Raw genomic sequence first — 25,588 nt, forward strand, 5'->3', positions numbered from 1 at the left:
AATCTTGATTCCACTGAAATTAACGGCAAAACTCACATCAACATCAATTGAACCATCTCATTACAAAGTTGGCTTAACAGCAAATACTAGAAAACTAGGCTCTAAAGCTCAATCTTTTGAATGTAAACTATTTCTGTTTGTCACTTTAGCTGTACATATTGAGACTACTAAATAAATTTAGGTTGCTGATACATGTTAAAATTAATATATAATACCATACTAGCAGCTAAAAGAAATTTCATGGTATCACCAAAGTTAGAGATGGAAAATATCTCTTAGGCCATCTAATCCAACCCTTTTTCCATGTGGGATATTTTCCTGTTGTATATTTTCTAGTGTTAATGGGCATTACACAGGAAAGATATGAACCTGTTGGAGTGGGTCCAGAGGAGGGCCACCAAAACGATCAGAGGGATGGAACACCTCTCCTGTGAGGACAGGCTGAGAGAGTTGAGGTTGTTCAGCCTGGAGAAGAGAAGGCTCCAGGAAGACCTTATTGCAGCCTTTCAGTACTTAAAGGGGGCTTGTAAGAAAGATGGGGACAAATTTTTTAGCAGGGCCCGTGGTGATAGGACAAGGGGTAATGGTTTTAAACTAAAAGAGGGCAGATTCAGACTAAGTACAAGGAGGAAATTTTTACAATGAGCATGGTGAGACACTGGAACAGGTTGCTCAGAGTGGTGGTAGATGCCCCATCTCTGGAAACATTCAAGGTCAGGTTGGATGAGGCTCTCGGCAATCTGACCTACTTGAAGATGTCCCTGCTCATTGATGATGTCCCTGCTCATTGCAGGGGGGTTGGACTAGACCTTTAAAGGTCCCTTCCAACCCAAACTATTCTATGATTCTGTGATTATCAACCAAACAATGCTTTACGTGGTGCTGAAGATGTTTTGGCATATACCTGAGGGAACAAATGTTTCTACTTATACTTTAGAATATTGGAGCACTGTGTTGCTAACATCAGTGTCTTCTGAAGCTGCTGATAAAACTGGAAGAATAAAATGCTTCTCTATTAATTCTCTTCTCTTGTTTTTTTAATGGTTTACTGCCCCTTAAACAAAAGTAGCAAAGATCTCAGTTTATGTACTAGGCATTTGCCAACAGCAGGACTACAAGGGGAAATAAAGTTCAGGGGCATAGCAGAGGTGACACTTAGCCTAAGGGGACCATTTACAGAAAGGGAACTAGACTGCATGTTAGTGCAGAATTGGTATTGAAACACTACACCTATTTAACTGTGCAATTTAGTCCTTTGGCTTTAATGGTCTTCCGGTACAGAAAGTCTGTCAACTGTGGATCCAAGTATATGGTCTGTGGTCTGTAGGAGAATGTGTTCATATATACAGTATGAAAGAGGGGAGGGAGGAAGAAAAAAGAGGTGAAGATAGGAACAAAGAGCAAATTCACAGTTAATAATAAATCCTTTTTATTCTACACACAGTTAATGTGCGTTAATTAGTGTACTGGATATTAATTAACACCCTAAGTTAAGTTTCCCAAGTTGTACTGGAGACTCTTGTTGAAATTCTTCTAATCAAATGTTGATGTATGGTCTATGAGGGGTAGCAACTGATCCTGTCCTTTGTATTCACTACTGACAACTGGGTTTTGATCTTGGGATCCTGGAGCTATTTCTTAGGCCACTGATCCTTGCTGATCTTATAACTACTTCTCAGGCCATTGATTTTGTGCTCTGCCACACAGAACAAGAACAAATCAACTAAAAAAAAAAATGAAAACAGCAGTAAGAGAGTCCTTGTTATGAGGAGTGGGAGGGAATACACAAGATCATTTCTAGTCTTTGGAGGGGGGAAAAAGAGTAATAAATGAGTTGTCCAAAGTTACAGGGAAAGAGGAGCTGCATACAAATGACTCTTCCCTCCACTTTTTATTTTAAAGCAGTGAACTGTGATTTGTAAATGTACTGCCACCTTACATATATGCTGCTGCTTCTTCTCCCCTAGGGGCTGCGAATTATTTTTTCAGATGCTTCCAGGCTTATCTTCAGAATGAGTGCTTCTAGCCATGTGAGAGCTACTCTCCGGATCTATGCAGAGAGTTATGAAAAGGATCCTAGTCAACACAATAAGGAACCACAGGTAATGCAATAACATTGTAGTAAGTCAATAAGTAATGCACTTCCTCTGTAATAGCAGTGGCTACAGGTTTTCATCTTTAATGAGAAGGAAGACTCAGCACTTTCACCCCTGTTTACTGTGTTTGTGGATGATTTTCCTAATCATGTGACTGTACATGTTTTGAGGCAGGACCATCAGTTTTAATATATGTTTGTGTAGTATCTAACACAACAGGCATGTCAAGGGCTGAGATGCCTGTTGATAAATGCTGGGCAATGACTTTAGTCTGTTAAGAGAAACCATGCTAGTTTTAATTTTTCACTCTTTTTTTTTTTGCAACTGTTGTAATCTGAGTTATAGAACAATATTTTAAAAAAGATAATTATTTTTCAAGCAGGTTATTTGGGGATCACTTAGTTATGGCATCCTAGGGATTACTCACAATGAGAGTACAGTTAGGATATAAGGATGACGGAGTCTAAACAATGTAGGGATTCCTTGTAAGGGAAAGGCTTGCAGCTGTCTGAGAATTATCTCATATCATAACCAGACTCTTTCCTGAGAAGAGTGAAGGTTGAGAGCAAGTTGCAGTACAGTCCAGCAGTCACCTAAAACAATTCATAATACAAATGACATTTCAAATGCTCAGATTTTTCCCAGTAAAACACCTTCATGCTGTGATATACAACGGGAAAGGGCTAAGGATGTTTCATGGAAGAGAGGATAAGCATTTGGCTTGTAGTAAATCAACACCTTGTAGTTTGAAGTCCCATGTAGTTGTGTATTCATGACTGGAATGAAAATACAAATTTCCCAAAACATAAAAGCTGTCAAATGCATTGGAACCCTAGGTAAATGTTTGACATTATTTTTTCACCAGATTCCCGCCATAAACTTAGCGAGTTTTTTCTTATGCTCTTAAACAATTGTCTGTCAGTCATGAAAAGTGCTTCAGTTTTTCCAGAAATGTTGCAGGCTCCATTCCTGCAGATATGATCTATTAATTTTATTTGCATTTTCTTAAAGTAACAGTTTGCATCCCCAGTAACTCCTTGGACAGGATACTTAGAATGTTAAGCCTTCAACAGACTAAAGGACCATTTTTAAGCAATTTTACTGTTTTTCTGTGCATCGAATTTTAGCCAGCTAGCAGGGTCATAAATAGATTTTGGCCAAGGAAGAACACTGTTTCAACCTCATTTGCAGTTGATACTCTTTTGGGTTTACATGGCAAGGTTTTGGTAGCGGGGGCACTGCAGGGGTGGCTTCTGTGAGAAGACACCAGAAGCCGCCCCCATGTCAAACAGAGCCAGTTCCAGCTGGCTCCTAGGTGGACCCACCACTAGCCAATGCTGAGCCAAACAGCAATGTTGGTAGCCCCTCTGTGATAACATAAAATTAAGAAGAGTAAAAACCAGTGTGCAACAGCAGCAGGGAGGGAGGATTGAGAGTATGTGGGAGAAACAACTCTGCAGACACCAAGGTCAGTGGAGAATGGAGAGAGAGTGATAGAGCGGCTTGGTGGGCACCTGGCAGTCAGCCAAAGTTAATGCACCCCAGCTATGTCAAATTTTGTTACAGCACAAACTGTTTATCAGTTTCAATTCAGCTGACCATTTTAAGTATGGTTCTTTGTGCTATATAGGCAAGGCATAGATGAAAGGAAAATAAGTTATGATAAGTGACAGGCTAAGAGTTCATTTTAGAGGTTTGCAGTACACTTACAGTAACCTTGTGATACATGACACAAAAAGTGTGATCTGAACATGCTTCCTGTCTAATGAATCCGAACAAAAAATACTAGAAAACAATAAAGCATATACTTGCGGCATTCATCTAGCTAAACTTTTGACCATTTAATTACGAGTGACGATGTGCCTTTTAAAATGGAACCTTTTTTGCATCCACAGATTGTTCTACTTTACTTGTTACAAGGTATGAGAGAAGTGACATGCCAGCAGAGTTTAGGCTTGTGTGTCTCCTAAAGTAACCTACAATCAATGCCCAGTATTTAACACTTGTTTTTTTAAATGAGTGGAAAATAGCAAATGTTCTCAGAGAATTTTCCAGTTGTGAAGAGACTAGACTGAGGGAGCAGAGATTATCCTCAGAAAATGAGGAATGTGCTGCCCTACTGTTACATTTCATCTCTGTTCTGCATGGATTTGCGTGAGAGAGGTGCATAAAGTTCACTGCAAGGTCTAGTGGCCTCACCAGCAACACAGACTATGTCCAGGGAGCAGCACGAGTGGGGCTGCTGCACAAGGTGATAGGAGCCAGGCACCCAGACCAGCTACAGCACAGGCAGTGCCCTCATTGTCCAGGGGACGGTCCCACAGCAGCCAAGTGGAGCAGGCAGAGCAAGGCTCTGGTAAGAAGCTAACAGGCTCCCTTGACCATCCCAGACAAGTCAAGTGATGGGTCAGGTTCAGGGTCCATCTGGAGCAGCAGGAGATGGGACCAGAGGCAGGGCTCGAGACAAGGCAACAGTGTGTGTCCATCCAGGATACAGGGTCAGAGTCAGAACTGGAGACAAGCTAGAATGTACATCCAAGGGGTCCTTCAGGGAGGGAAGCTACCCATAGCACAGGTCTGAGGTCCACCCGGGCAGCAGAGCCAGAGATAGGTCTGGAGACAAGCACTCCTGTTAGTCCAGGCAGGGACTAACACCCTTGGGGGAGGCTGAAATGGGCTGTGTGAGCCCGTGGGCGGGGTGCAGGGGGGAGTCCTCAGGGGAGACTGGGCAGGGCCAATAGGGTTTATCACTGCTCTCAGGGCTTTCAGAGTCTAGTCTTTTATTCTAGACATGAAAAGGGTCTGTTATTCCTAGGGACAGAAAAAAAGGCTGGAAGGTTTTTTTCTGCACATGTACCAGAGCCTGTCAGATTGTTACACTTTTGGCTCTTTATCCAGGATATTCACTAGTGAACCGATAATCCCAGGGGTAGAAATGTCATTGCCTTGAAACTTGTTGCAGGGACTTTCCTGCATTCATGCAGTGCAGACAGACATTTTAACACCCAGACTGCCTCAGGAAATACATAGTGCTGTAAACGCCCTCCTCCTCTCTCGCCATGTGCACAAAATCTGGGACAAATAGCAGTTTCATCTTGATTAATGCAATAAATTCTTTCTCCGGTTTCCCATTGTATAGTATTGCACAATTCCCACTGCTCCTCTTTCCTTACCTTGGCTGGATACATTGCCAATAACATGAGTGCATTAGGACCTGCAAGGTCATAGATTGTATCTCGCAGGCAGATGGTGGGTTTCAAGGGAGTACATAAATTGGATTTCAGGAGATCCTCATGTTAGTACAAAAATAAAGATTTCTCAAGAGAACGTTTGATAATCTTTAGTGGAATATATGGAAGAGAGTGAATAGCAAACGCCTTTTTCAGAAAACAGCATTGCTGTGGAAGGGCAGCATAGATTTCCTGATATTGTAATTCCTTTATTGTTTAGTTTGCTTTGAGATTCATACTGACACGTGTACACCTAGATGAGCTGTGACGGATTTGAAGTTTTAAGTGCTTCGTTTCCTATTTACTTTCAGTAATAGGGGCATAGTCAACATATTCATAAGTGACCAGTTATTCCAAGAGCACTGACATAAAGAAGTATGTAAAGTATATACCTTATATGTAGTATTTAAGGAAATTGTTACATTTGGAATAAATGCTTATTTTTCTTTAACTGTAGTTGATCTTTGTAATTGGATAGATGACTTCATGTAGCTTCTGTATCATTGCACTCTGCCTGGATCAGCTGATCAGGAAAAACTCTCTTCCATACTTTTTATATCATAAACCAAGACATAAAATTATTTGATGGTTGGCTGCTTAAGTAAATACTTGGTTGCTTCTCCTTATTGCACCACCTCCCTCCAGTACCTTCTTTTCATTGTTTACATAGACAAGTAGAAGATGAATGCTTTGCATTGCTCCGTGTTTTTGCCTGGTGACAATTCCAGTCAATACCTGAAGCGGAAGGCAGAAATACCTTGAGGTAGATTTTTGGCTCTTTTTCACAAGAAATAAATCTCTCTGTCTTGATAGACAACTCATTTATATTGGAAAGTACAGTGCCATTTTGTGGAATCATTGTGGTAACTAGCTTGAATTTGGCTCATATGAGCATCCTTTTTTTTCCCCTTTCCTTTCAGACAAAGCCTCTTCCAAAATTAATCAGCCAAATTTTCAGCAGTTTTCAAGTTTTTCTAGTTTGCTTCTGTTCTCTTTGACAGTGTAACTGCTGCTGCTGAATCTTCCGCAGATAAGCAGAAGTCTAAACCACACCTTCCAATATGCATGCTGACATACGCGTATTGTCCTGAAACACCAGTATGACATTATGGCACTTTCTGAGTTAAGTGTTAACTGAGACATATTGTAAAGACAATATATACAAGTACATTTCTTTTAAAAACAACAGTTCACTTGAGGTGGACAGGATTAATCATTCACATTGGAGGTGCTGTACTTCTGTGGATGGCCATAACTCCCTTTCCACAAAAGGTTGGACCAGATGATTTTTGGAGGTCCCTTCCAGCCTGGGCTGTTTTATGATGAACTCTTGTCCAGAATAAAATTTGGACAACAATCTGTAACAAAGCTCAATATCATCCAGGTTCAACTACTGTGAGAGTGCTAGCTGTAGGTCCTACTTTGGTTTGATACCCAACAGAAAGCCTGGCATCCTTTGAAGCACCATTGGGGCTGCTCAAAGCTGTGCCTTTTACTTTTAGCCCCAGGGAGCCATTCAAGTAAGTAGTGCTCAGTTGAAGCTCTCCTCATACTTTGTTGTGCTTCAGTACTCTGTAACTCTGCATAAGTCTTATGGGAAGAGCTGATTTTCAGGCCTTATTGCCTTTAAGTGTATATTTTCCTTGAGAAACATTAGAGCTTTCATAAGAGCATTCTTGTAACCAGACAGAACCGAGGCTTGTAAGGACCTTTTGTTCCAATTTATATGTAGGCCAAACAGTAGCTATTAATGAATGTAAGGGTCACACAAATCTTATTTTAGTAGCCTCTTTCATACAATTAACTGGTAATACTTTCCACCTAGAATAAATTAAGCATAGTCAACAGGCTGATCAACAACATAAGAGTCCAAGGGAAAGTAGTAAAATATGCCAATGATTAGAAGTCCAAGGTGATAGACAAATGTGAATAGCAGTGGCTTCTGGCTGTTGAACGATCCATTGAAGGAAATTGGCAGAAGCAGCTTCATGGTCACTGGGGAGATAAGGAGTGGCTACTTTGTTTCCGTGAGTAGTTCAGTTCTTCCTATAAGCCAGTATCAACAGGAGTGAAAATCAGGAGCAATAAAGAAAAATGACCATCATGCTCTGTGCAAAGTATATTAAAAACAATTCAATGTAAGCATTTTAAAATTATGTAATTTATAGTGGTGATGCAATCTAGTTCCAAAACAAAGTCTTAAAAACAATGCCCAATGCTTTTCTAAAACTGGAACGTTCCCCTTCGAATGGAAGACCACTGTGTTGATGCTCCTTGTCGCTGGTGATGCGCCTCATCACTGTGCATTCCTGAGAAAATTGCTTTCCAGCTAACTTGGAAGATTTCCTTAGAAAGACAATTTCTTTGGTTTTAACCAGTCAAATAGGCATCCACCTAGCAATTTCAGGAAGTTCAGTTTATTATAACAAATGACAGACTTTTATCTATAGTCTTGGACCTTTATGCATTGGCATGTATCTTTTTCTAAAGTTAATAGAGTTATTAGCTGTGCTAAATTTAGCACAGATGGAAAATCTAGAGATACGTTCAAAGGGCATGAAGTACTAAAGTAAGAGTTTATTGACCTTTAGGCTCAATTATAACCTCATTTTATAGATCAAATCATTGTTGTGTGCAGATCCTGACACATGGTTAATATCTTCTTGTCCTTTGACTAGCCACCTGGATATATTATTGAACTTGGATAAGATTCAAACAGGAAGTTTCATACGCAAAGACCAAAAAAGAAATGACTCATTATGCAGAGTTGTTTTGAATTGTTTTATTTGTAAATCCAATGTGTCCTTCAACAGCATGGTTGTGCTGCTGTTGCAGGATAAATGCCCTGGGAATAGTGTAGTGAGTAATCTGGATTGTTCTGAATATGTACTAACTAGCTCTGTTTACAGTATGTTATTGTTCATTGTGTGAATTGCAACAGCAATAAATAGGTGTTGTCATAGACCTATGCAGTCTGTGTCAGGTACTCTTTAAACAGGATGCAGTGAATCACAAATGCTGCAGTTAAGTGTGCCAAAGACTGGTGAACTATGCGCTAGTTAGCTACAGAATCATTAGATTAGCAGTAGCCAAGCAAAGATTTTGGGGCAGGAGTTGTTTCTTTGTGTTTTTGTCCAAAAAGGCATGCCAATTAAAAGAGAAATCATTGTGATAAAAAGTGTCTTGGTCATCAAAGACTGACTTTCTGAAACAATTTTTGAGTGGCAAATAGCAGAGGAAAAAACAAACTGATTTTCATATACCTTGGTTGGTATATGAAAGGATTATGATTATATATGATTGTGTATATATATATATATATATAGATTATACAAAGTGATTGTTTATAGTGTGAGTTTGTACAAGAGCAGGGAACTAAAATCAATAACCCAGAAGTCCTTGTGTCCAATATCACTTAATAGGGATAAAATTAAAGGTTTCTATATGGTTCTGTCAAGACATTCTTAGAACCCTAAGCACAAGTGCAGTTTGCTAGAGAATTATTGACTCTTTGTTTACTTTTGAAGCATTGGGTCTTTTAGCGTGGCTCTGATTGGCTATTAAAACATACAGTACGGTCCAGAGAAATCATATAAAGTTTTGCCTTTACTGTTAAAATTCATAAGATTTTCTTTGAAGGGACATGGGATATGGAGATTTCCATCTGTTTGATCACATTCTTAGGTAACACAGCATGTTTGTGCTATTCAAGTAATTTAGCTTCTGATTCTGCCCAAAGCCATACAGTGAACAAATTTTAAATCAGCTGGAACTGGGAAGGAACATAGGAAAAATACTCATGTGACAGTATTTATAAAATATTTCATGAATCAAGGAAATGAGTTCATTAAACCTAATCTTCACTCAAAGCTCTTTGGATATACTAGAAAAGAATTAATCTGTTGCAAACGTAGATGTTTCCATGCCCCACTCAGTTTACATTTTCTTCCTGTCTTTTCACCCCTTACGCCTGCCCTCCTCTATTGCTTGGGGCAGAACAGCTGGCCTCCTGACCTTTAGTGTAGTTTTGTTTGAGTTAGCAGACAGACCATGCACAAGAGTAGAGATATCAGTTGCCTTTTTCCCATGCCGTGTGTGCTGCTTCATGGTAATAAAGTGAACACTACGAGTGCTGTGGATGTTACAGAGCCAGTCCAGTTTGTTCCACAATGAACCAGGCTATACACATCGCTTAGATCTTCTAGGATGGGTGGTTGTAGCATAAACCTTTACCAAGACTTCTGTTTTTTGGAATGCAAGACCCAAGCAGGCATGCTGAGCTGAGCTGTGTGTTGAGCCCTTTTATGGCAGAAGCCCTGCAGGAGGTACAGCTGTGATGCCAGACTGTGTGATCTTAGTGCTGAGCTCACTCTGTAGTTGTTGGAGTCCATTCTTTGTGCCTCTTCCATCACTTTAGTGTTGCTTTGTAAGTGTATTGGTTTGACTTTAAAGTACATTATAGCCAAAGGAAAAGCTCCTACTAATAGGTAAGGCCTTCAAAACATGTTTTGGGGGATTTGCCCCTCTCTTCTGCCTTTCTTTTTCTTTCCCTTTGTTCATGTGGTAGTGATTCTGTTGCCCAGGTTACAAAGGGCTAACAGCAGCTCTAAGCAGTCACATGAAGCAAGGGAAAATGACATGGGAGCAGGAAGAGTTAAGAAAGGAAGGAGTTATTTCTCAGTTCCTCTGTGTCCTTTTTCCAGGACTTAGAGCTGTCTAAGTTACCCTGACCTCTCTAAGCAACCTTCTGTGTAATGTTTAAATGATAAGAAGAGAAGGACTGAGAATGAATTTAAGTGTTATGAGAGAAAAGGATTTCTAGCCCATGCCTGAAATGTCAAGGCTTATCTTAATTTATACAATAACAATAACACCACCTAGCACTTAACAACTTTTGGTGACTTCAAAGCATTCTGCAAGCATGTTTTTCTCAAGGCTACCTTTATGAACTGGAAAACTACTTTAACTGATACTAAATCTGATAGAAAGGCAGCTGAAGAGTAGAATTTGGGGTTTGACAGCAGTTTTTAGAGAGGGAAGATGCAAAGGTAGAAAACACTTGGTACATCATCTATCTTTACAGAGCTCCAAAACACTATAGCCCTTCTTTGACAACTTCATGCTGTACTAACCCGCTTGTTTATGTCTCTTTAATTTTGAGGCATTAACAATTGTTCCAGGGAAGTGAATTCTTCTGGAACAGGTAGTATTATGGCAGCTCTGCTTAGAAGTCTGTTGCAAGGTCTGAACGTTTGTTCTGAAGTAATTACTGTCTGAAGTGTCATTTTGATTTTTAGTAATTCATGTGCCTAAATGCCTATGTAACAGTCACACAAGGTTTAGCCGATTGATGGTGGATCTTTGTCCCCAGTAGGACATTCTTTTAAGACTGGCTAATTGAGGTGGCCTTCCATTACCTCTCCCTGCGATCGCAGAATACAGGGAGCAAATGGTTTAGTGTTTAATGTTTTACAAATACTGACATATGTACAAATAATTGACCCTGTGTTCCTAGTGTTCCACCCTGTACATTTCACTTGGGTGTATGTAAACCTGAGAGAGCCCAAAATAACACTGGTGGACATGATGCTGAATGCAAAATGCAGATCAGTACAGTAAGAGAAGACAGACCAGAAGTTTGAGAACTGTAAAAGAGAGTTGTAGTTACCTGATGTTCACTAAAATGTTTGGATCCTGTTCGAGGGTGTTACCATTCTCTGAGGTTTTTTTTGTTTTATTTTCCCCAGATAAATTCTGCAGAATTCTTTTCACTGATGAGACTGATGGGGCAACTTGTTTTTGAGACTTACATTGGACTGTGAAAAGTGAATTTGAGACCTATGGAAAATGTCCATGCCTAGACTGCGTAAAACTCACCTACATTTGGTTTTCCTAACAAGACTGAAATTCAGTGCAGGCTTGGGGAGAGACTGAAGAGAAAAGATTCACAAGCTTTCCAGTCAAAGCCTAGTCAGATGGTTTTGCATCAGAACTGCATGAATTTTTGATGAAAGTTGGCAAGTTTTAGCATAAGTGCTACACATAGTAGGTTTTCACAAGGTGTTTCTTGACATATAGATGGCATTTGTCCACCTATTCTGAGAAAAATATTTTCTAAAGCCAAACTCTAGACGCATGCTGAGCTTTTAACCTGCAAGCAGGTACATTTCAGCCCTGCCTGAGCCTTTGGTAAACCGGATGCATCACGGGGCAAACCTTGTCTAAGAACTTGACTAGAAGAAAGGGAGTTTTATGGAATTTTCTTGCAAGATCACAGAGGGAAAAATGATACATGAGCCAAGCAGGCATGATACCTCTGACAGCTCTGGTACAGATTATTCCTAAGCAAAGGGCTTTTCATCTTTATTTGCCTTATGTTAGATATCTGCTTGTTTGATGTATTTCCTGGTATGAATAATAATTCCTACCAGTTATTTTTTTAGAGGTATAAATTCTATCTGTTATTACTAACGCAAAATTCTGATTTAAGTCAGTTCTGTTAATTTTCAGTTCTTAAGTTTTATCTAAAGGATAACATGCCATATCTCCCAAGCAGTTTCCAAGAGATAAATATGTTATTAATGTACAGAGTGATTGCAATTGCCATTCTGAGTTGACATGTCAATAGTAAAGTTTTACAATTTCTTAAGTAGAAAGAATCGTTTGAAAAACATTTTAAAATCAAGATCTCTTTAAGATACAGAAACCTTTCTAGAGCCATATTAACTATAGATGATTGCTGGCTGGGATTTATCTTTTGCAACTGAAATGTAAACTATTCATTGCAGAGATAAAGCAGTTTTTAAAAGGCATATACAGCTCTAGCTCCTTGTTACTCTGCCCTGCTTTTGCCATTCCAAAGAGAATGCACTTTTGGTTTTTTTACGGCTGCAGGATGAAGAATGTGTAGTTAAATTGAAATGTGAGAGGACAGAACTAAAATAGGACTTGCTCTGTTGAGTACCATGATTGTAACAAGCAGAATATTTAGTAGTAATTGGAACGACTTGGCAAAAGAGCAGGAGCTAAATTGTTTGTGTGAATGGGTGTCACATTAACTCATTTCATTCTGTGTTTTGTTCAAAGCATTGTGTAGCGGGTTTTGGTTTTGTTTTTTTTTCTTCAGAGTGCATTTGTTGCTTAAAAAAGCAGGGTCAAGTAAAGCTGGTCAGTAGGGTTGCTTTTTAAATTTTCCTGTGCTTTTTAGATTAAATAAGGAAGAGGTTTAGGGGAGTGCCAGAGGGACTTCAGATGCTTTCATCTTCTTTCACTTCTCCTTAATCCATGTTGCTGGAGGGAAGGAGTGATACGGTCCAGACCTTATAAATTGGCACATTTTAATATTTACTTTTGCAGCATTTGCCCACAGATGCGAATTTGTGCTCCACGTATTAATCTTCTCTAAGCATGTTTGACTTTAATGGACTTGTATTCTGCTTCAATGATTATTCAGTAGATAGGTATCTACAAGTATGGAGCCTTTTGTAAGATAGCATGGCAGACTGCTCACACTTGTGCATAACTAAGTTTGATCATAAACTTGCTTGACACCATTGGCATTCATGGTGTTATTCCATGACTCTGCTTGCACAGTTAGTTTGTCTCCTTACTCTTTTGATTTAACAGTCTGACCATTTGTATAAATAAAGCAAACACCCCATACTGTCAGAAACTGTTAGGTGGCTGAAACAGATTCAAAATATTGATTATGTTAAGCTTATTAAAAAGATATCTGTAAGTTTAAGCTCTGCAGAATTACTGTTTTGTTTGATTTGATTTTTAAACCTGACAGGTTTAAAGCCAGAATGTAGTTTATTTGAATGAGGCAGCAGGGGGAAATCTTTGAGGGTCAGAAAATTACCTTACTAGTTTGGTAATCAAATATGTGATTCTCTGAAAAGATTGCTCTCACACAAAACTTTGCTCTGCCAGTTTGTCTTTGCATATCATTTAATTAACTGAGAGAAGATTCACTTGCCATTTGAAAAATTGTATTTTACTTGGTTTTCATATGGTACTATCATAGTTGTTACATGCACTCACCCATTTGGGCAGGTTCGTACATATGGCCATTTAATAAGGTCTGTAGCCTGAAACTTGAGAGTTCATGTTGCTTTTGTTGGAATTTATCCTATTTAATACAATTACAGGTGGTATTACTCAAAACACACTTCTGTGTTTTCTGTTAAGTTAATCGTTACAGTACCTTCTAACCCTAAGCTTCACAGTTTAAGTGTGTATAGGAAGCAAGTCTCATCTGCATGGCTTCCACTCATCAGAATAGAAATAATTCTACTTTTGTGATTTCTAGGTTGTTTTGTACAGCAGATTTCACAAGAGCTCCACACACATAGACACTATCAGTATAGTATATTTACTGGTTTCTCTTTTCTGCATAGCTTAGGTATACTCAGTGCAACAGTTAACAAAACATATGCTCAGCATGATACTTCTTTATATCAAGTATAACAATATAGACATTGTAACTGTGTCAGTGTTTATTATTATTAAATGATTTACTATTATTATATAATACTACAGTTAAAAGGGGGATTTATAAATATAAGATGCCTGTTGATATTTGTGCTTTACGTAATTCAATGTATTTATTCCTCTTTAGGCTGTCCTGAGTCCTCTTATAGCAATCGCACTGAAAATATCTCAGATTCATGAGAGGACAGGGCGAAAGGGACCCACTGTCATCACCTGAAGCCACGGAAGATTGTTAAACCAGGGCCAAAAGAGGAACAGCAAGGAAGAGACAGGACCTTGCTGAAACATGTTAGCCATTTGTGCCTTGTATGATTTTAAAAGTTTTCTTGGGGATAGAGGTAGAGTGGGAAGAAAAATTCAATATAATATTAAGCATATTCATTTGCATTGATCTCCAAATACAATAGTGTATTGACTTCTTTGTTTTACCTGCAATATCTTAATTTCAGATAACAATATAACCAAAGAAAGAGGCCTTAACCTTTAAATGTTGTCAGCAATGTGACAGAAAAGGAAAACTGCTTGTTTTTGAATGCTGTGATAAAGGTTGGGGAAATTTCAGTTAGGGAGAGAGGAGGAGGAGGAGTTGCAAAGCAAAGACATGCTTGGTGGATATTGTCTGAGATCCTTGTCACCTTCTTGCTGGTTTACGAAGAGGTATACAGAGCATGTCTGAGGTGTAAGAGCTGTATACTAAGCTTTGCAAAGGGTGTGTTTCCTCACCTGACACCACCCCTCCTCTCCTGTCTCTCCCGTTGCTCACAGATGCACGCTGACAGCACTGTTGTTTACACACCTGCACATGCTCCCAAAGAAGGGGTTATGCCATATTTTTTTCTACCCCTGCTTTTAAAGCATATCAGTGTGACTTGTGCCTTTATATTTTCCTGATTTTTTGGCTCTTTCTGGTTTTTTTTCCTCCAAAGGGAGGCATTTGTGCTATAGAAGCTGATTGTGTCCTTCCAGCAATGTCGGGTGTGGAATCTGGCTGTCTTTTGCAATACTCCTCATGTCAGGAGATGATATTGGTGCTTACTGTGTTTGAAAGGTAATCACTGCAAGTTCAGCAGTTTTTCATGAAGGAGTTATTATGGAAGTTTTTTAAGAAGTCTTTGGAATACTCATGCTCCACTTACCACAAAGTGGTAAGTGAAGCATGTAGTGAAGAGGAAATGGAAACAAATGCTAATGAATTAAATAGAAATATTTGTCTGATTCACCAGCTGGATGCAGTTTCTGTTAGATTCTTTGTAACAGTGGATCATGGAATAAAAAGTTGGGGAGTGCAAAGGGAGAACAGACGTACCGACATAGATCCGAGAAGGATATTGGGGATATGGACATCAGCATTTTTCTGCTTGTGAAATGATACTGCAGTTGTAGCTACAATACTGTGCTCTGAAGAAGAACACAAACACTTTATGCATGTGACTTGTTTGAAAGCTTTGCTTCCTTGGGAACAGTGTGTTCACTTGTACAATTTGTCAAGGTGGCTTTGTGCAACTTGCCTCCTTGCAGTGTGTTTCAGTTCTTTGTGGTTGTCAGATTTTAGTGCAATTGATATAATATTGCAGCAAAGAAATTTGTTTTGATTTTTTTCAACACTTCTGTCAAAAAATTGCTATGGCACTTAGTACACAATAAAGAGTAATGCTGTATTTCTGTCTTAATACATAATTGTGGACAAGACACACTGCACTTTCAAGCATCCTAATAAAACTGCCTTTAATACAACTACATTATCTACTTAATTGACTCTAAACAAATGAGGTACTAATGTTTTCACATAGTATTCTACCTTACCATTAAGTATTCCCATAAACTGAAAGAGATTTTAAGGCTTTAGTTCTTTTTATAAAGATTTTTTTTTGGAGACAACCATGGCATTCACACACAGTTTGGACATCTACTTTTGGATGTAAGAATATTCATCTTTACAGAAAACTTGTTTATCTAATGATTTTTGTTATAGATCAAACTCCTCTAGGTGCAGGATATTAAGCTCCCAACTAATGGATCACACATGGTCAAGCATAGACATACTCTGGATTATGACACTTAATTCAAATTACTGGTCTGCATGAAAGAACATTCTGAAAGGCAGTCCAAGAACTTCTAAAATCTCTTACATGTTCTCTAACAACAAAATAATTTTTGATCACATGGTGAACTAGCTAGTTATAGTACCAAGTATGCCATTTGCCCAACTTCTGGGACTTGCACTTTGAAAAGTAAGAGGTACAGAATCCAGGTGTCTTTCAGGATGCAGTGGGAAGACTCATGAGGAGCAAATCAGGACTGTGAAGAAGCATAATTGTGCTTTTATCAGAAGGTCACTAGAGCACTAGCTGCAGTAGATGGCAGTCTGCTTTCATGAAGGCAGTCTTCGTGAACAAAGGATGTATTTTAAAATCTCAGTACTGAGACTGTGTCCTGGGCTTCAGAAACAATAGTTGTGCCTGTGTACTGAAATGGAGAAAAGGGCTGTTTTTGTGTGGTTTTGAACAGCTGTCAAACAGCAGACTTCCAGAACTAGCCTAACCCCAAATCCACTCATCATCCCTTATTTTTGATGACTGGTGAGATTGATACAATGTAACAACTGGTATTTTCCACCAGTTAATTGCTTTTCTCTGCAAGAAGATGAATGAAACTTTGGCAGGCTGAAGTACAGTGTATATCTTTATATCTGATGTGTTTGGGGAAGGACTGTAGCTGTAGTCTCATAAAGGGTACTCCTTTTTCTGAGGCCTTTTCCTTATTAACATGAGAGATGAATGCTTGGAAAAGAGCAACATATATGAACTTACACAAAGATGCAAGGCTTCTGAAAATGGACCATACATCTAGCAGAGGGAAAACTGTTATTAATACTGTTTGTCTTATCACAGTGTCTAGGCACTATGACAGAGACCCAGACCCTTCTGTGGCTATTGTTGGATTAGCAGTTTTATCAAGTCTGGAAATTGCAAGATTCGCATGTTGTTCAGCTGTGCACTAATATTTACTTGGATAACAATTCTGTTTCCCAAAACCTCAGGTTTTACTGTATCCAGCAATACAAAGATATACTCCCAGCACACTGGAGGAAAAGGAGAAAGAGGAATTCAGAGAGACCACTGAGACAGAGAACAATTTCAAGGTACATTAGCAGAGGGCTGACCAAGACAGGGCTTGACAGGTCCCAGGAACAGAGAAAGAGGCAGCAGGTGGCGGAGAGGATAAGGAGAAGACAAATTGCTGGATTCAGATGGAAAGAGAGAGATGTGATAAAAGAATACTAATAACACAACAATGGATTCGAGAGGGAAAGAGAGAAAAAGGAATTAAAGGTGGGAAGGGAACATAGTCTAAGAATAATTTAATAGCATTCAGTATTAATGAAAACTGACTGTAATCTCATCTGTTTAATGACAGTGTTTTGTAATAACTGCTTTCATGACCTAAGATAAATAATAGTCTACACTAGGGGGAAATAAGGGCAAATTTGGAGCAGTATGAATTGGTGACTCTGACGTAACTTACTTGAACAGTTTACAAAGACACAGTAGGTGAGACTGAATTACTGAAACTAGTAGAAGAGTGTAGTGCCAATGTGACTAGAAGCAACAAAATGTTTGGCATAGTCTCATGGGGGAGTGTGGTTGTGGCTTTTTACCACACAGGCTTCAAGCATCTGCTCTTCAGTGTCAAGTGATTTCAGCTAAGTCATAAAATACCAGCAAATTCACCTGCCAGCACAGCTAAGTGGTTACTAGGGAGAAGTGCCCTTCTGTAAGAGAGTTGGTGGCAGGAGGAGAAGCACATTGTGTTCAGAGACAATTTGGAAGGCAGCAGTACTCATCTGAACCACGGGATCACAGAATCCTTGAGGTTGGAAGGGACTATCTAGTCCACTGGGACTAGAATTGCCTAGTCCATCCCCCAGTTCAGAGCAGGGTCAGGTAGAGGAGGTTGCCCAGGGCCATGTCCAGTTGGGTTTTGATTATCTCCAAGGGTGGAGACTCCAAAAGCTCGCTGGGCAAATTGTTCAAGTGTTTGACCACTCCCATAGTACAAAAACCCCCAACTTTCTTGAGGGTTCACCTGGAATTTCATGTGTTTCCATTTGTGCCCATTGCCTCTTGTCCTGTCACTGGACACCACTGAGAAGAGCCCGGCTCCATCCTCTTCTTTCACTCCCATCAGGTATTTAAAGAAATCAGTAAGATCCCTCCTGAGCTTTCTCTTCTCCAGGCTAAACCCTCCCAGCTATCTCAACCTCTTGTCATATGACAAATGCTCCAGTCCCTTGATCTTTGTGGCCCTTTGCTGGAGGTACTCCAGTACGTCCATGTCTCTTTTGTACTGGGAAACACAGGCCTGGACCCAGCACTCCAAGTGCATCTCAGAAGTGCTGAGCAGAGGGAAAAGATCACTTCCCTCCACCTGCTGGTGATGCTTTTCCTAAGGCAGCCCAGGATGCCACTGTCCATCTTTGCTGTGCAGGTGAGTTGCTGGTGAGTGGTCAACTTGTTGTCCAGCATGTGACCCCCAGGTCCTCTGTGGAGCTGCTTTCCAGCCCACTGGCCCCAGCAGGTATTGGTGCCTGGGTTTAGTCCTCCTCAAGGGCAGGACTTTGCATTTCCCTTTGCTAAACTTCACGAGGTTCCTGTCGGCCCATCTCTCCAGCCCATGCAGGTCCCTCTGAATGTCAGCAAAACCCTCTGGTGTATCAGCTGCTCTTTCCAGTGTTGGATCATCTGCAAAACTGCTGAGGGTGCACTTATCTGGCCCATCATCCAGGTCGTTAAAGAAGATGTTAAGCAGTATTGGCTTGATTATTGACCCCTGGGGCACACTGGTGGTGACTGGACTTTGTGGCACTGACCACAACCCTCTGGGCCCAGCTGTTCAGCCACTTTTCAGTCCACCTCACTGTCCACTTACCTAAACCATATTTTGTCAGCTTGTCTATGAGGATGTTATGGTAGATGGTGTCAAAAGCCTTACTAAAGTCATGGCAAACAACATCCACTGCTCTCCCCTCAACCACCGAGCCAGTCATCTCATAGTAGAACATCATCAAGTTGGTTAGGCATCATTTCCCCTGACTACTCCCAGCCATCTTCTTCTCCTTCATGGGTTTGGCAAGGGTTTCTGTGATTAGTTGCTCCATCTCCTCCCCAGGGACTGAGATGAGGCTGACCAGCCTGTAACACCCCAGATCCTCCTTCTTCTCTTAAAGACAGGAGTGGCGTTTGCTCTCCTTCAGTCCTCAGGAACCCCTCCCAGTCACCAGAGTCTTTCAAAGATCATGGAGGGTGGCCTTGCAATGGCATGGCCCAGCTTCTTCAGCACTGTGCATGCATCCCAAGTCATTTGATGGACTTGTGTATGTCCAGTTTGTTTAAGTGCTCCCTGACCTGATCCTGCTCCACTCAGGGTAAGTCCCCCTTGCTCCAGACTTTTCTTCTGGTCTCGAGGGCCTGGGGTTCCTGAAGGCTGGTTTTACCAGTAAAGATGGAGGCAAAGAAAGCATTGAGCACCTCAGCCTTTTCCATGTCCTCTTTCACCAATGTACCTGTAGAAACTTTACATGTTGCTCTTCACATTCCTCACCAGATTCAACTTCAGGTCGGCTTTGACTTTCCTAATCTCATCCTTGCATAATTGGACATCATGTCTCTATATTCCTCCTGGGTCACCTGTCCCTGCTTCCACTTATCATACAGTTCCTGATCATAGCTGAGTTTAGTCAGGAGCTCCCTGGTCATGCATGCAGGCCTTCTGCCGTCTTTGTTTGATTTCTATGTGTCAGGATGAACCATTCCTGAGCTTGAAGGAGGTCATCCTTGAAAATCAAACAGCTGTCCTGGACTGATCTTTTCTCCAGGGCCATAACCTGTCAGATTCTTCCAAGCAGAATTTTGACGAGATTAAAGTCTGCTCTGCTAACTTTGGTCCCACTTTTTGCCCTTCTCCCTCCTCTCAAGATCCTGAACTCTACCATCTCATGATCACTGCAGCAAAGGCCTTCACATGCCCACTCATTCCTTCTCGTATTGTAAGTATCAGGACAGCCACACGCCGTTGGCTCCTCAGTCACCAGTGTCAGGAAGTTGTTGTCAATGCACTGAAAAAATCTGTTCTGTTCTGAAGCCTTTGTTCGACCTGTTCATATCCTCCAGTCCAAAGAAAATTCCTTTTAATCTAAAGCTTCCAGCTGCTATACTTGGCAAAGATTACTTCATGCTAGTAAGTTTGATCAAAAGCAAACCATTTAAAAGCTTTTGCTGCTTTAAAATTGTTGACATTTTTGACCTAATTGCCCACACCATTTTCCATCAAGCTCATAGCCAAATAGTTCATTAGCTGAAAAGACAAACGGAAAACCAGATTGTATCAAATCAAATAAAATATTAGGTATTAACCTCAATAACCTTCATGCCTCAGATAATTTCTTCCATATTGCGGGATGAAGATGCAATCATCTTTGGTTTCACATTTCTGGATCCATTGAGAGAGACCTCACAACATCTGCAGAAGGCTGGAGCTAAAAGGGGGCACTGCATTGGCGATTGGGAGAAAGGAAGAGAAGATTAGCTCTTCCTGATTGTCCATAAACTATGTGGAAAGAATCTGAATGTCATTTCCTATAGCAAACTGGTCCAAGAGCAACCTTCAACAGTACTCCTGCAGTACTTGCTCTCAGAGCTACCTGTAGCCTCAGTCATTTCCCACTCATGTGGTCTTGCTTTAAAAGTTCTCTGGTGGAAAAGTTAGATTTCCACAGGGGAAAAAAAAAAAAAAAAGTTGAATGTGCACAGGACAAGCATTTTGCCATGGGAGATCTCCTGGTTAATCAGCCTCATCCTCTGTGATTTATCCCTGCACCAATACTTGTGCAGTGCGCACAGCCTTCAGGATCTGTGGCCCTGAAGTAAAGAAGCAAGGGATTTCAGGGTGCGGGTATGGTAGTGCTTGGAGGCAAGGCCATTGACAAGGTCACTTGGGATAGGAGATCCTCACTTCAGTTGGTTTGGCAATAACGTGCAGTGTTCCTCTGACTTTTACTGTTCTCCTCTGTGCTTTGCCACTTCTCAGTCACTTTGAAAAATCTTTATATGCTCATGGCATCTTCTATCAGCTTCTATCTTTTTCAGGGGCTCTTTTTCAGCCTGTGATTGTTATAATACCTTTCTCTTCCTCAACTTGTCTTGAATTGATTTTCCTTTGTAGTTTCTGCACCCCATTTTATCCTGCTTTCCTTTCTCCTTACACCATCTGAACGTTTACAGGTCCTTCCTATAAAGGCTGAAATTCTTTGGAAGAAAAATCTAACGTGATTGTCACTTCCCTGGCCTTAGCCATTGTTACCATCACCATCATGGCTTGCATTTCTAATGTATATGCAGCCACAATGCTAAAGTTGTTGTCTTGGGGTATGTGGGCATCTGAAAAGTGTGATAACTTTTCTGTCTCACTGGTTCTGCAACAAAAAACAGGAACAGATTGCCCAGAGAGGTGGTAGATGCCCCATCCCTGGAAACATTCAAGGTCAGGCTGGATGGGCCTCTGAGCAACCTGATCTAGTTGAAGATGTCCCTGCTCTTCACAGGGGGGGTTGGACTAGATGACCTTTAAATGTCCCTTTCAACCCAAACCATTCTATGATTCTATGAAAAAGCAAAACTCCACCTATATTCAGTGTTGCAGGTCCAAATCTGAGTGAACCTCCGTGAAATTTTTCTTGTCACCTGGAATTATAGATGACAGGGGCCTGGATGCAAATTTGCCTCAGTGATTTTGTGGAAGGAAGGAAACATGTAACAGAGGAAGGATGAGTCCAAGCCTGTCCTCTTTCTGGTACTTGTTCCCTAACCACACGGCCACTTGTGTCCGAAACAGGATGCAGGACCCTTTTTTAGTTCACACAGTCACAAGTAAGCTGCAGGGGAAGCAACTGCTTTTAGAGACAGCTCAGAGGAGTCAGAGAAGGTTTTTCCTCCTGCAATTGCTTGTTCCCTCTGAGGAGCTGTGGGCAAAACCAGAGTTGTCTGTTTAGCAGCTAAGAAGTGTATTAAGTGCATTGTATTGTGTGCTTATCCTGAATCATGGACACCTTGTATCATATAAGCAAATACAAGGCGTTTGCTTTAAATACAAAATTTATTCATTAATTCAGTAGTAAAACACCAGCTATTAGTACACCAGAATAAAACAGGTAACTTGAAAGGCATATGATACAAAAATAATCAGTTACAACAAATAATTTACAGATTCCAAACAAGGGCTGAGTTAATAGGTTTCCCAAGTCAGCTAATGTTACAAAACCACAAATGAGGACTTTCAGCCAGAACTCCTTATGAGGCGCAAGACATTAAGATTGATAACAGCATGATGCTTCATTTATCTTGCAGCATAAGAAACTCTAATTGCCCGTGATGTTGGCTTTTATAAGATACAGCCCAATCGTTTCTATGAGATTCACTCTGCTTTGAAATACTGAGCACCTTTATAATATCCCCTCCAACTCCATTCAAACACACAAATGGCCAATGCTTCTCCTGGGAAGCTTCGCCCTAAGTGATGTACTATTGGGGATCACTGACACGTGTCTCCTGCCAATTTTCCCTGCTTCCCAGATACAGGATTTTTCCCCCTGCCTGTCTCAGACGTTCTGATAGGCACTGCTCTTTCTGAGGTCCCCTGGCAGTCTGTATCCTGTTGGTAACTGTTTTCTTGTGTGGATGGATGAGAATTTGACTCTGCTCTGGGGTTTGAGTTTTGGTCAGCTGTTTGCTGCTGCCATAGCTGCTGCACAGATAATTCATATGGTGGTGGCTGTTCCTGCTCATTAGTTTCACTGATGAACTCTGTGCTGCTTTCGCTATACGGAGGCGGAGGGATATTGATGACTTCTTGCTGTTTTAGTGTGGAGGCAACTGGGAGTGGGAAGGTCTGTTTTTCAGGATCTGTGCTGTCTTCGTAGGAGGGGGGATAGAAGTCAGGCCTAAAAAAAGGCAAACCAAAAAGAAACACATCATGGTGAAATGTGATTTATCTCAAAGAGCTTGGTTAAATGCGTTGTCTATTATGTTTCCAAAGTGTGGATGAAGCTTAAACTGTAAATGTAAACCTAAGTAGGTTTACATCAATGGAATATGTTCATATAAAACAGCTGGCATAGCTGGGATTATTACCGGTGTATTTCTGCAAAATGTTTTGTTAAAACACAGCATTCTAAAAAGACGAGCCTTCCCCATGAGAGTTCCCACTCATGGCATACAAACACTCATACTTGTGAATATTTCAACAAGTGCCTGAGAAAAGTTTGGTTTGGAAGAAGAAAGAAATCACTGTCTCAAGTAGGTTAAATTAGTGAGTTATTTATTATTACAATAATAATTGTTTTCCACAGTTTTAAAATACATTTTGCATGTTTCTGCTTATCTAAACAAAATTTGCTAAATGTTGTTTTTATAGTGCTTTTAGAGCACCCATTGTCAGTGTTTCTGGTGCGGTTTCCACAACAGTCCGGGAAAAGTAATTTGTATCCAGTGACCCTGTTAAAGACTTTTGTCAGGCCTAGTGCCAATCAGTTTAAGAAACTCTCTCAAAGCGTGAGACTTTGCTCAGAAGTAGTGGGGACAATTACACAAGAAAACTTTAGCAGGGACCATATTGGGAGCTGAAGGTCCCTGCAGATCTCATTGGTAACAGGTAATATGAGTACAGCAGCACATCTAGAATTGTCTGTTGAGATAGAATTAATGATGCTCCTGCAGGAGCTCCATGAAGTCAGTGTAGCTGCACCTGCTTCCTCCATGCATGCCTTTGGACCATGTTGTGCAACCTCCCATGTTTCCTGGAGTATACCTTACTTTACGTATTTTTTGCACAAATTGCTGTTTGCACATTTCTGCTTGCTCTAGCAAATCAGATTTCAGACTACACTTTTCTCTACAGAAATAGAATAAAATGGCTACATATTTTTTATTTTGTAAAAACCTTGTATTTTCTCTTTCTCAGTATGTTTACAAAACAGCATCCCTCCCTCCCAATTCATCATCAGCAGTCTGCAACACATACCTGTCTATGGTGCTGACACATAGCTCTCTACGGCTGGGATTTCGAATGAAGATGCTGCTGAGGCCCCTGTATTTCAAGACTTCATGGAAAGTGCTCCAGAAAATGCCAGTCACAAGAAGAAAGAACCCCAAAGCCAATAGGCAATAAAACACCAGCTCATTATTTCCACATCTGCATGTGGAGGAACTTGTGGAAACACAAAGAACTCCCAGACAAATAGTGGAGAAACTAAGTAAGAGCACAAAAGGACGAATGAAAGTGGAAACACCTTTTGGCATCTTTCCCAGCAGACACAGCACTTGGTTCCTGCCTGCTGTTTGTTTGCTGGCTGTCTCAGCTGTGCTTCTCATCTTCATGCATTGGTATTTTATACACTGCAGGATCAACTGGCCTTTGGACAATTAAGAGGAACAGGCAGTTTTAAGATACTCATTAACTCTTCGAGATAGTTGAATCTCTTTTGAGATTAATTTGTAATCTTAAACCTACTTTCAGGAAGGAAACAGAAACTTCGTGCACCATTCCTTTGCCACTGTAATCTCTGGAGTGCATATTGAACTGCTGCATTCGTTGCATTTTGCAATGGTTTACACACTTCGTTAGTTTATGAATGAGACTTGTATTTCTTTGTCTTAAAAAACCAAACAAGAAACCATAAAAACACTGTTCATAACTCCCTGTTAAAAGTTTGAAGGGGAAATACACTTCTTTCTTAATCATGCATTTTCATCTTTCATTGGATTTTTGTCTCCTTCTGTCTTTAACACATTATTCAACTGCCTTGATATTTTTAACAGTCCTTTGAAAAAGGATAAATTTCTAGCTTGCAATGTGATATAATCAATGAATTTAGTATATAAAATGAAAGAAATAAAGATTGCATAATGTCAAAAATGGACATAGGCATACAAGAAATCTCCTTCTTTGTCTGCAGGTTCAATTGTACTCTCATTCCTTTAACGTTATTCTCTTCTCTCTTCTAGCAATTTTTATTGACTGATTTTCAAAAGGGTCAGTGCTCAGAGCTATGCAGGAACGCCTATACTCAGTTCTCCAGATATACTTAGACATCTGAAATTCAGAGATGCTGGCTACCAACAGATTTTAGGCCTAAATATTGCTACCTCCACTGCAAAAAATAATCTTTAGAATAGCCTATGGATTTTCTCTTGGAGAGTATACCCACTAGTTTTTGACAGGGCATAGCAAACTCCATGATCAGAACTTGACTTGTCTATTCAAGCTACCTTATTTAGAACATTACTAGTCATGTTTCTGAATATTTTCAGCAATGGAGTAATTAACCAGACCTTGCCTAGGTTTGCTGTAAAATCTCCACTGGACAGTGTGCAAATCAGAACAGGGAACCATTAAAAAAATAGGGTCAGGCTCAAATCTTTATTGCAATAAGGAGTTTATTGCAGGTATTGTTGGGTGATATTCAGTGAGGTGGGTTATGTATGGGTAACAACAAGTGATCATGAGAATTTTCTGCCATGACCTATAAGAGGGTTTCTTCCTACCTACTGTGGACTCTTTATTTTGCTACTGCAGTCTGGGGGAGCTCTAGGACTTCGGTAGTCAACACAATAAAACTTTCTAATATACTGCTTGGGCCTAGATGCTGTAAGTCATTTATGCAATCCTGAAAGAGTGTCCTGGTTTCAGCTGGGATAGGGTTAATTTTCTTTCTAG

At 40.3% G+C, this 25,588-nt stretch overlaps 2 protein-coding genes across 2 annotated transcripts in view; one reads left to right on the forward strand and one right to left on the reverse strand.

Moving 5' to 3' along the window:
* Window positions 1–15,553, forward strand: part of PGM5 (phosphoglucomutase 5) — a 77,392-nt gene extending 61,839 nt beyond the window's left edge. Inside the window, exons 10-11 of the mRNA XM_052775636.1 lie at window positions 1,968–2,102; window positions 13,947–15,553. Coding sequence (XP_052631596.1) covers window positions 1,968–2,102; window positions 13,947–14,036 — 225 coding nt within the window. The 3' untranslated portion in view covers window positions 14,037–15,553. The remainder of the gene's footprint in view (window positions 1–1,967; window positions 2,103–13,946) is intronic.
* A 6,606-nt stretch (window positions 15,554–22,159) lies between these two features.
* Window positions 22,160–24,243, reverse strand: TMEM252 (transmembrane protein 252). Its single transcript, XM_052775639.1, has 2 exons — window positions 23,894–24,243; window positions 22,160–22,814 (listed from the first exon to the last, which is right to left on the reverse strand). Exons 1-2 carry the CDS (start codon window positions 24,241–24,243, stop codon window positions 22,406–22,408), a joined length of 759 nt encoding a protein of 252 aa, XP_052631599.1. The 3' UTR covers window positions 22,160–22,405.
* Window positions 24,244–25,588: the final 1,345 nt, after the last annotated feature.

Source organism: Harpia harpyja, chromosome Z (genome assembly GCF_026419915.1).
Source record: "Harpia harpyja isolate bHarHar1 chromosome Z, bHarHar1 primary haplotype, whole genome shotgun sequence".
Taxonomy (NCBI): Eukaryota; Metazoa; Chordata; class Aves; order Accipitriformes; family Accipitridae; genus Harpia; species Harpia harpyja.

Coding starts and splice junctions, on each gene's coding strand:
- TMEM252 (XM_052775639.1), bottom strand. CDS start 24,243: ATGAGAAGCACAGCTGAGACAGCCAGCAAACAAACAGCAGGCAGGAAC. Junction 22,815..23,893: donor TGTGTCAGCACCATAGACAG/GTATGTGTTGCA, acceptor GCCTTTTTTTAG/GCCTGACTTCTATCCCCCCT.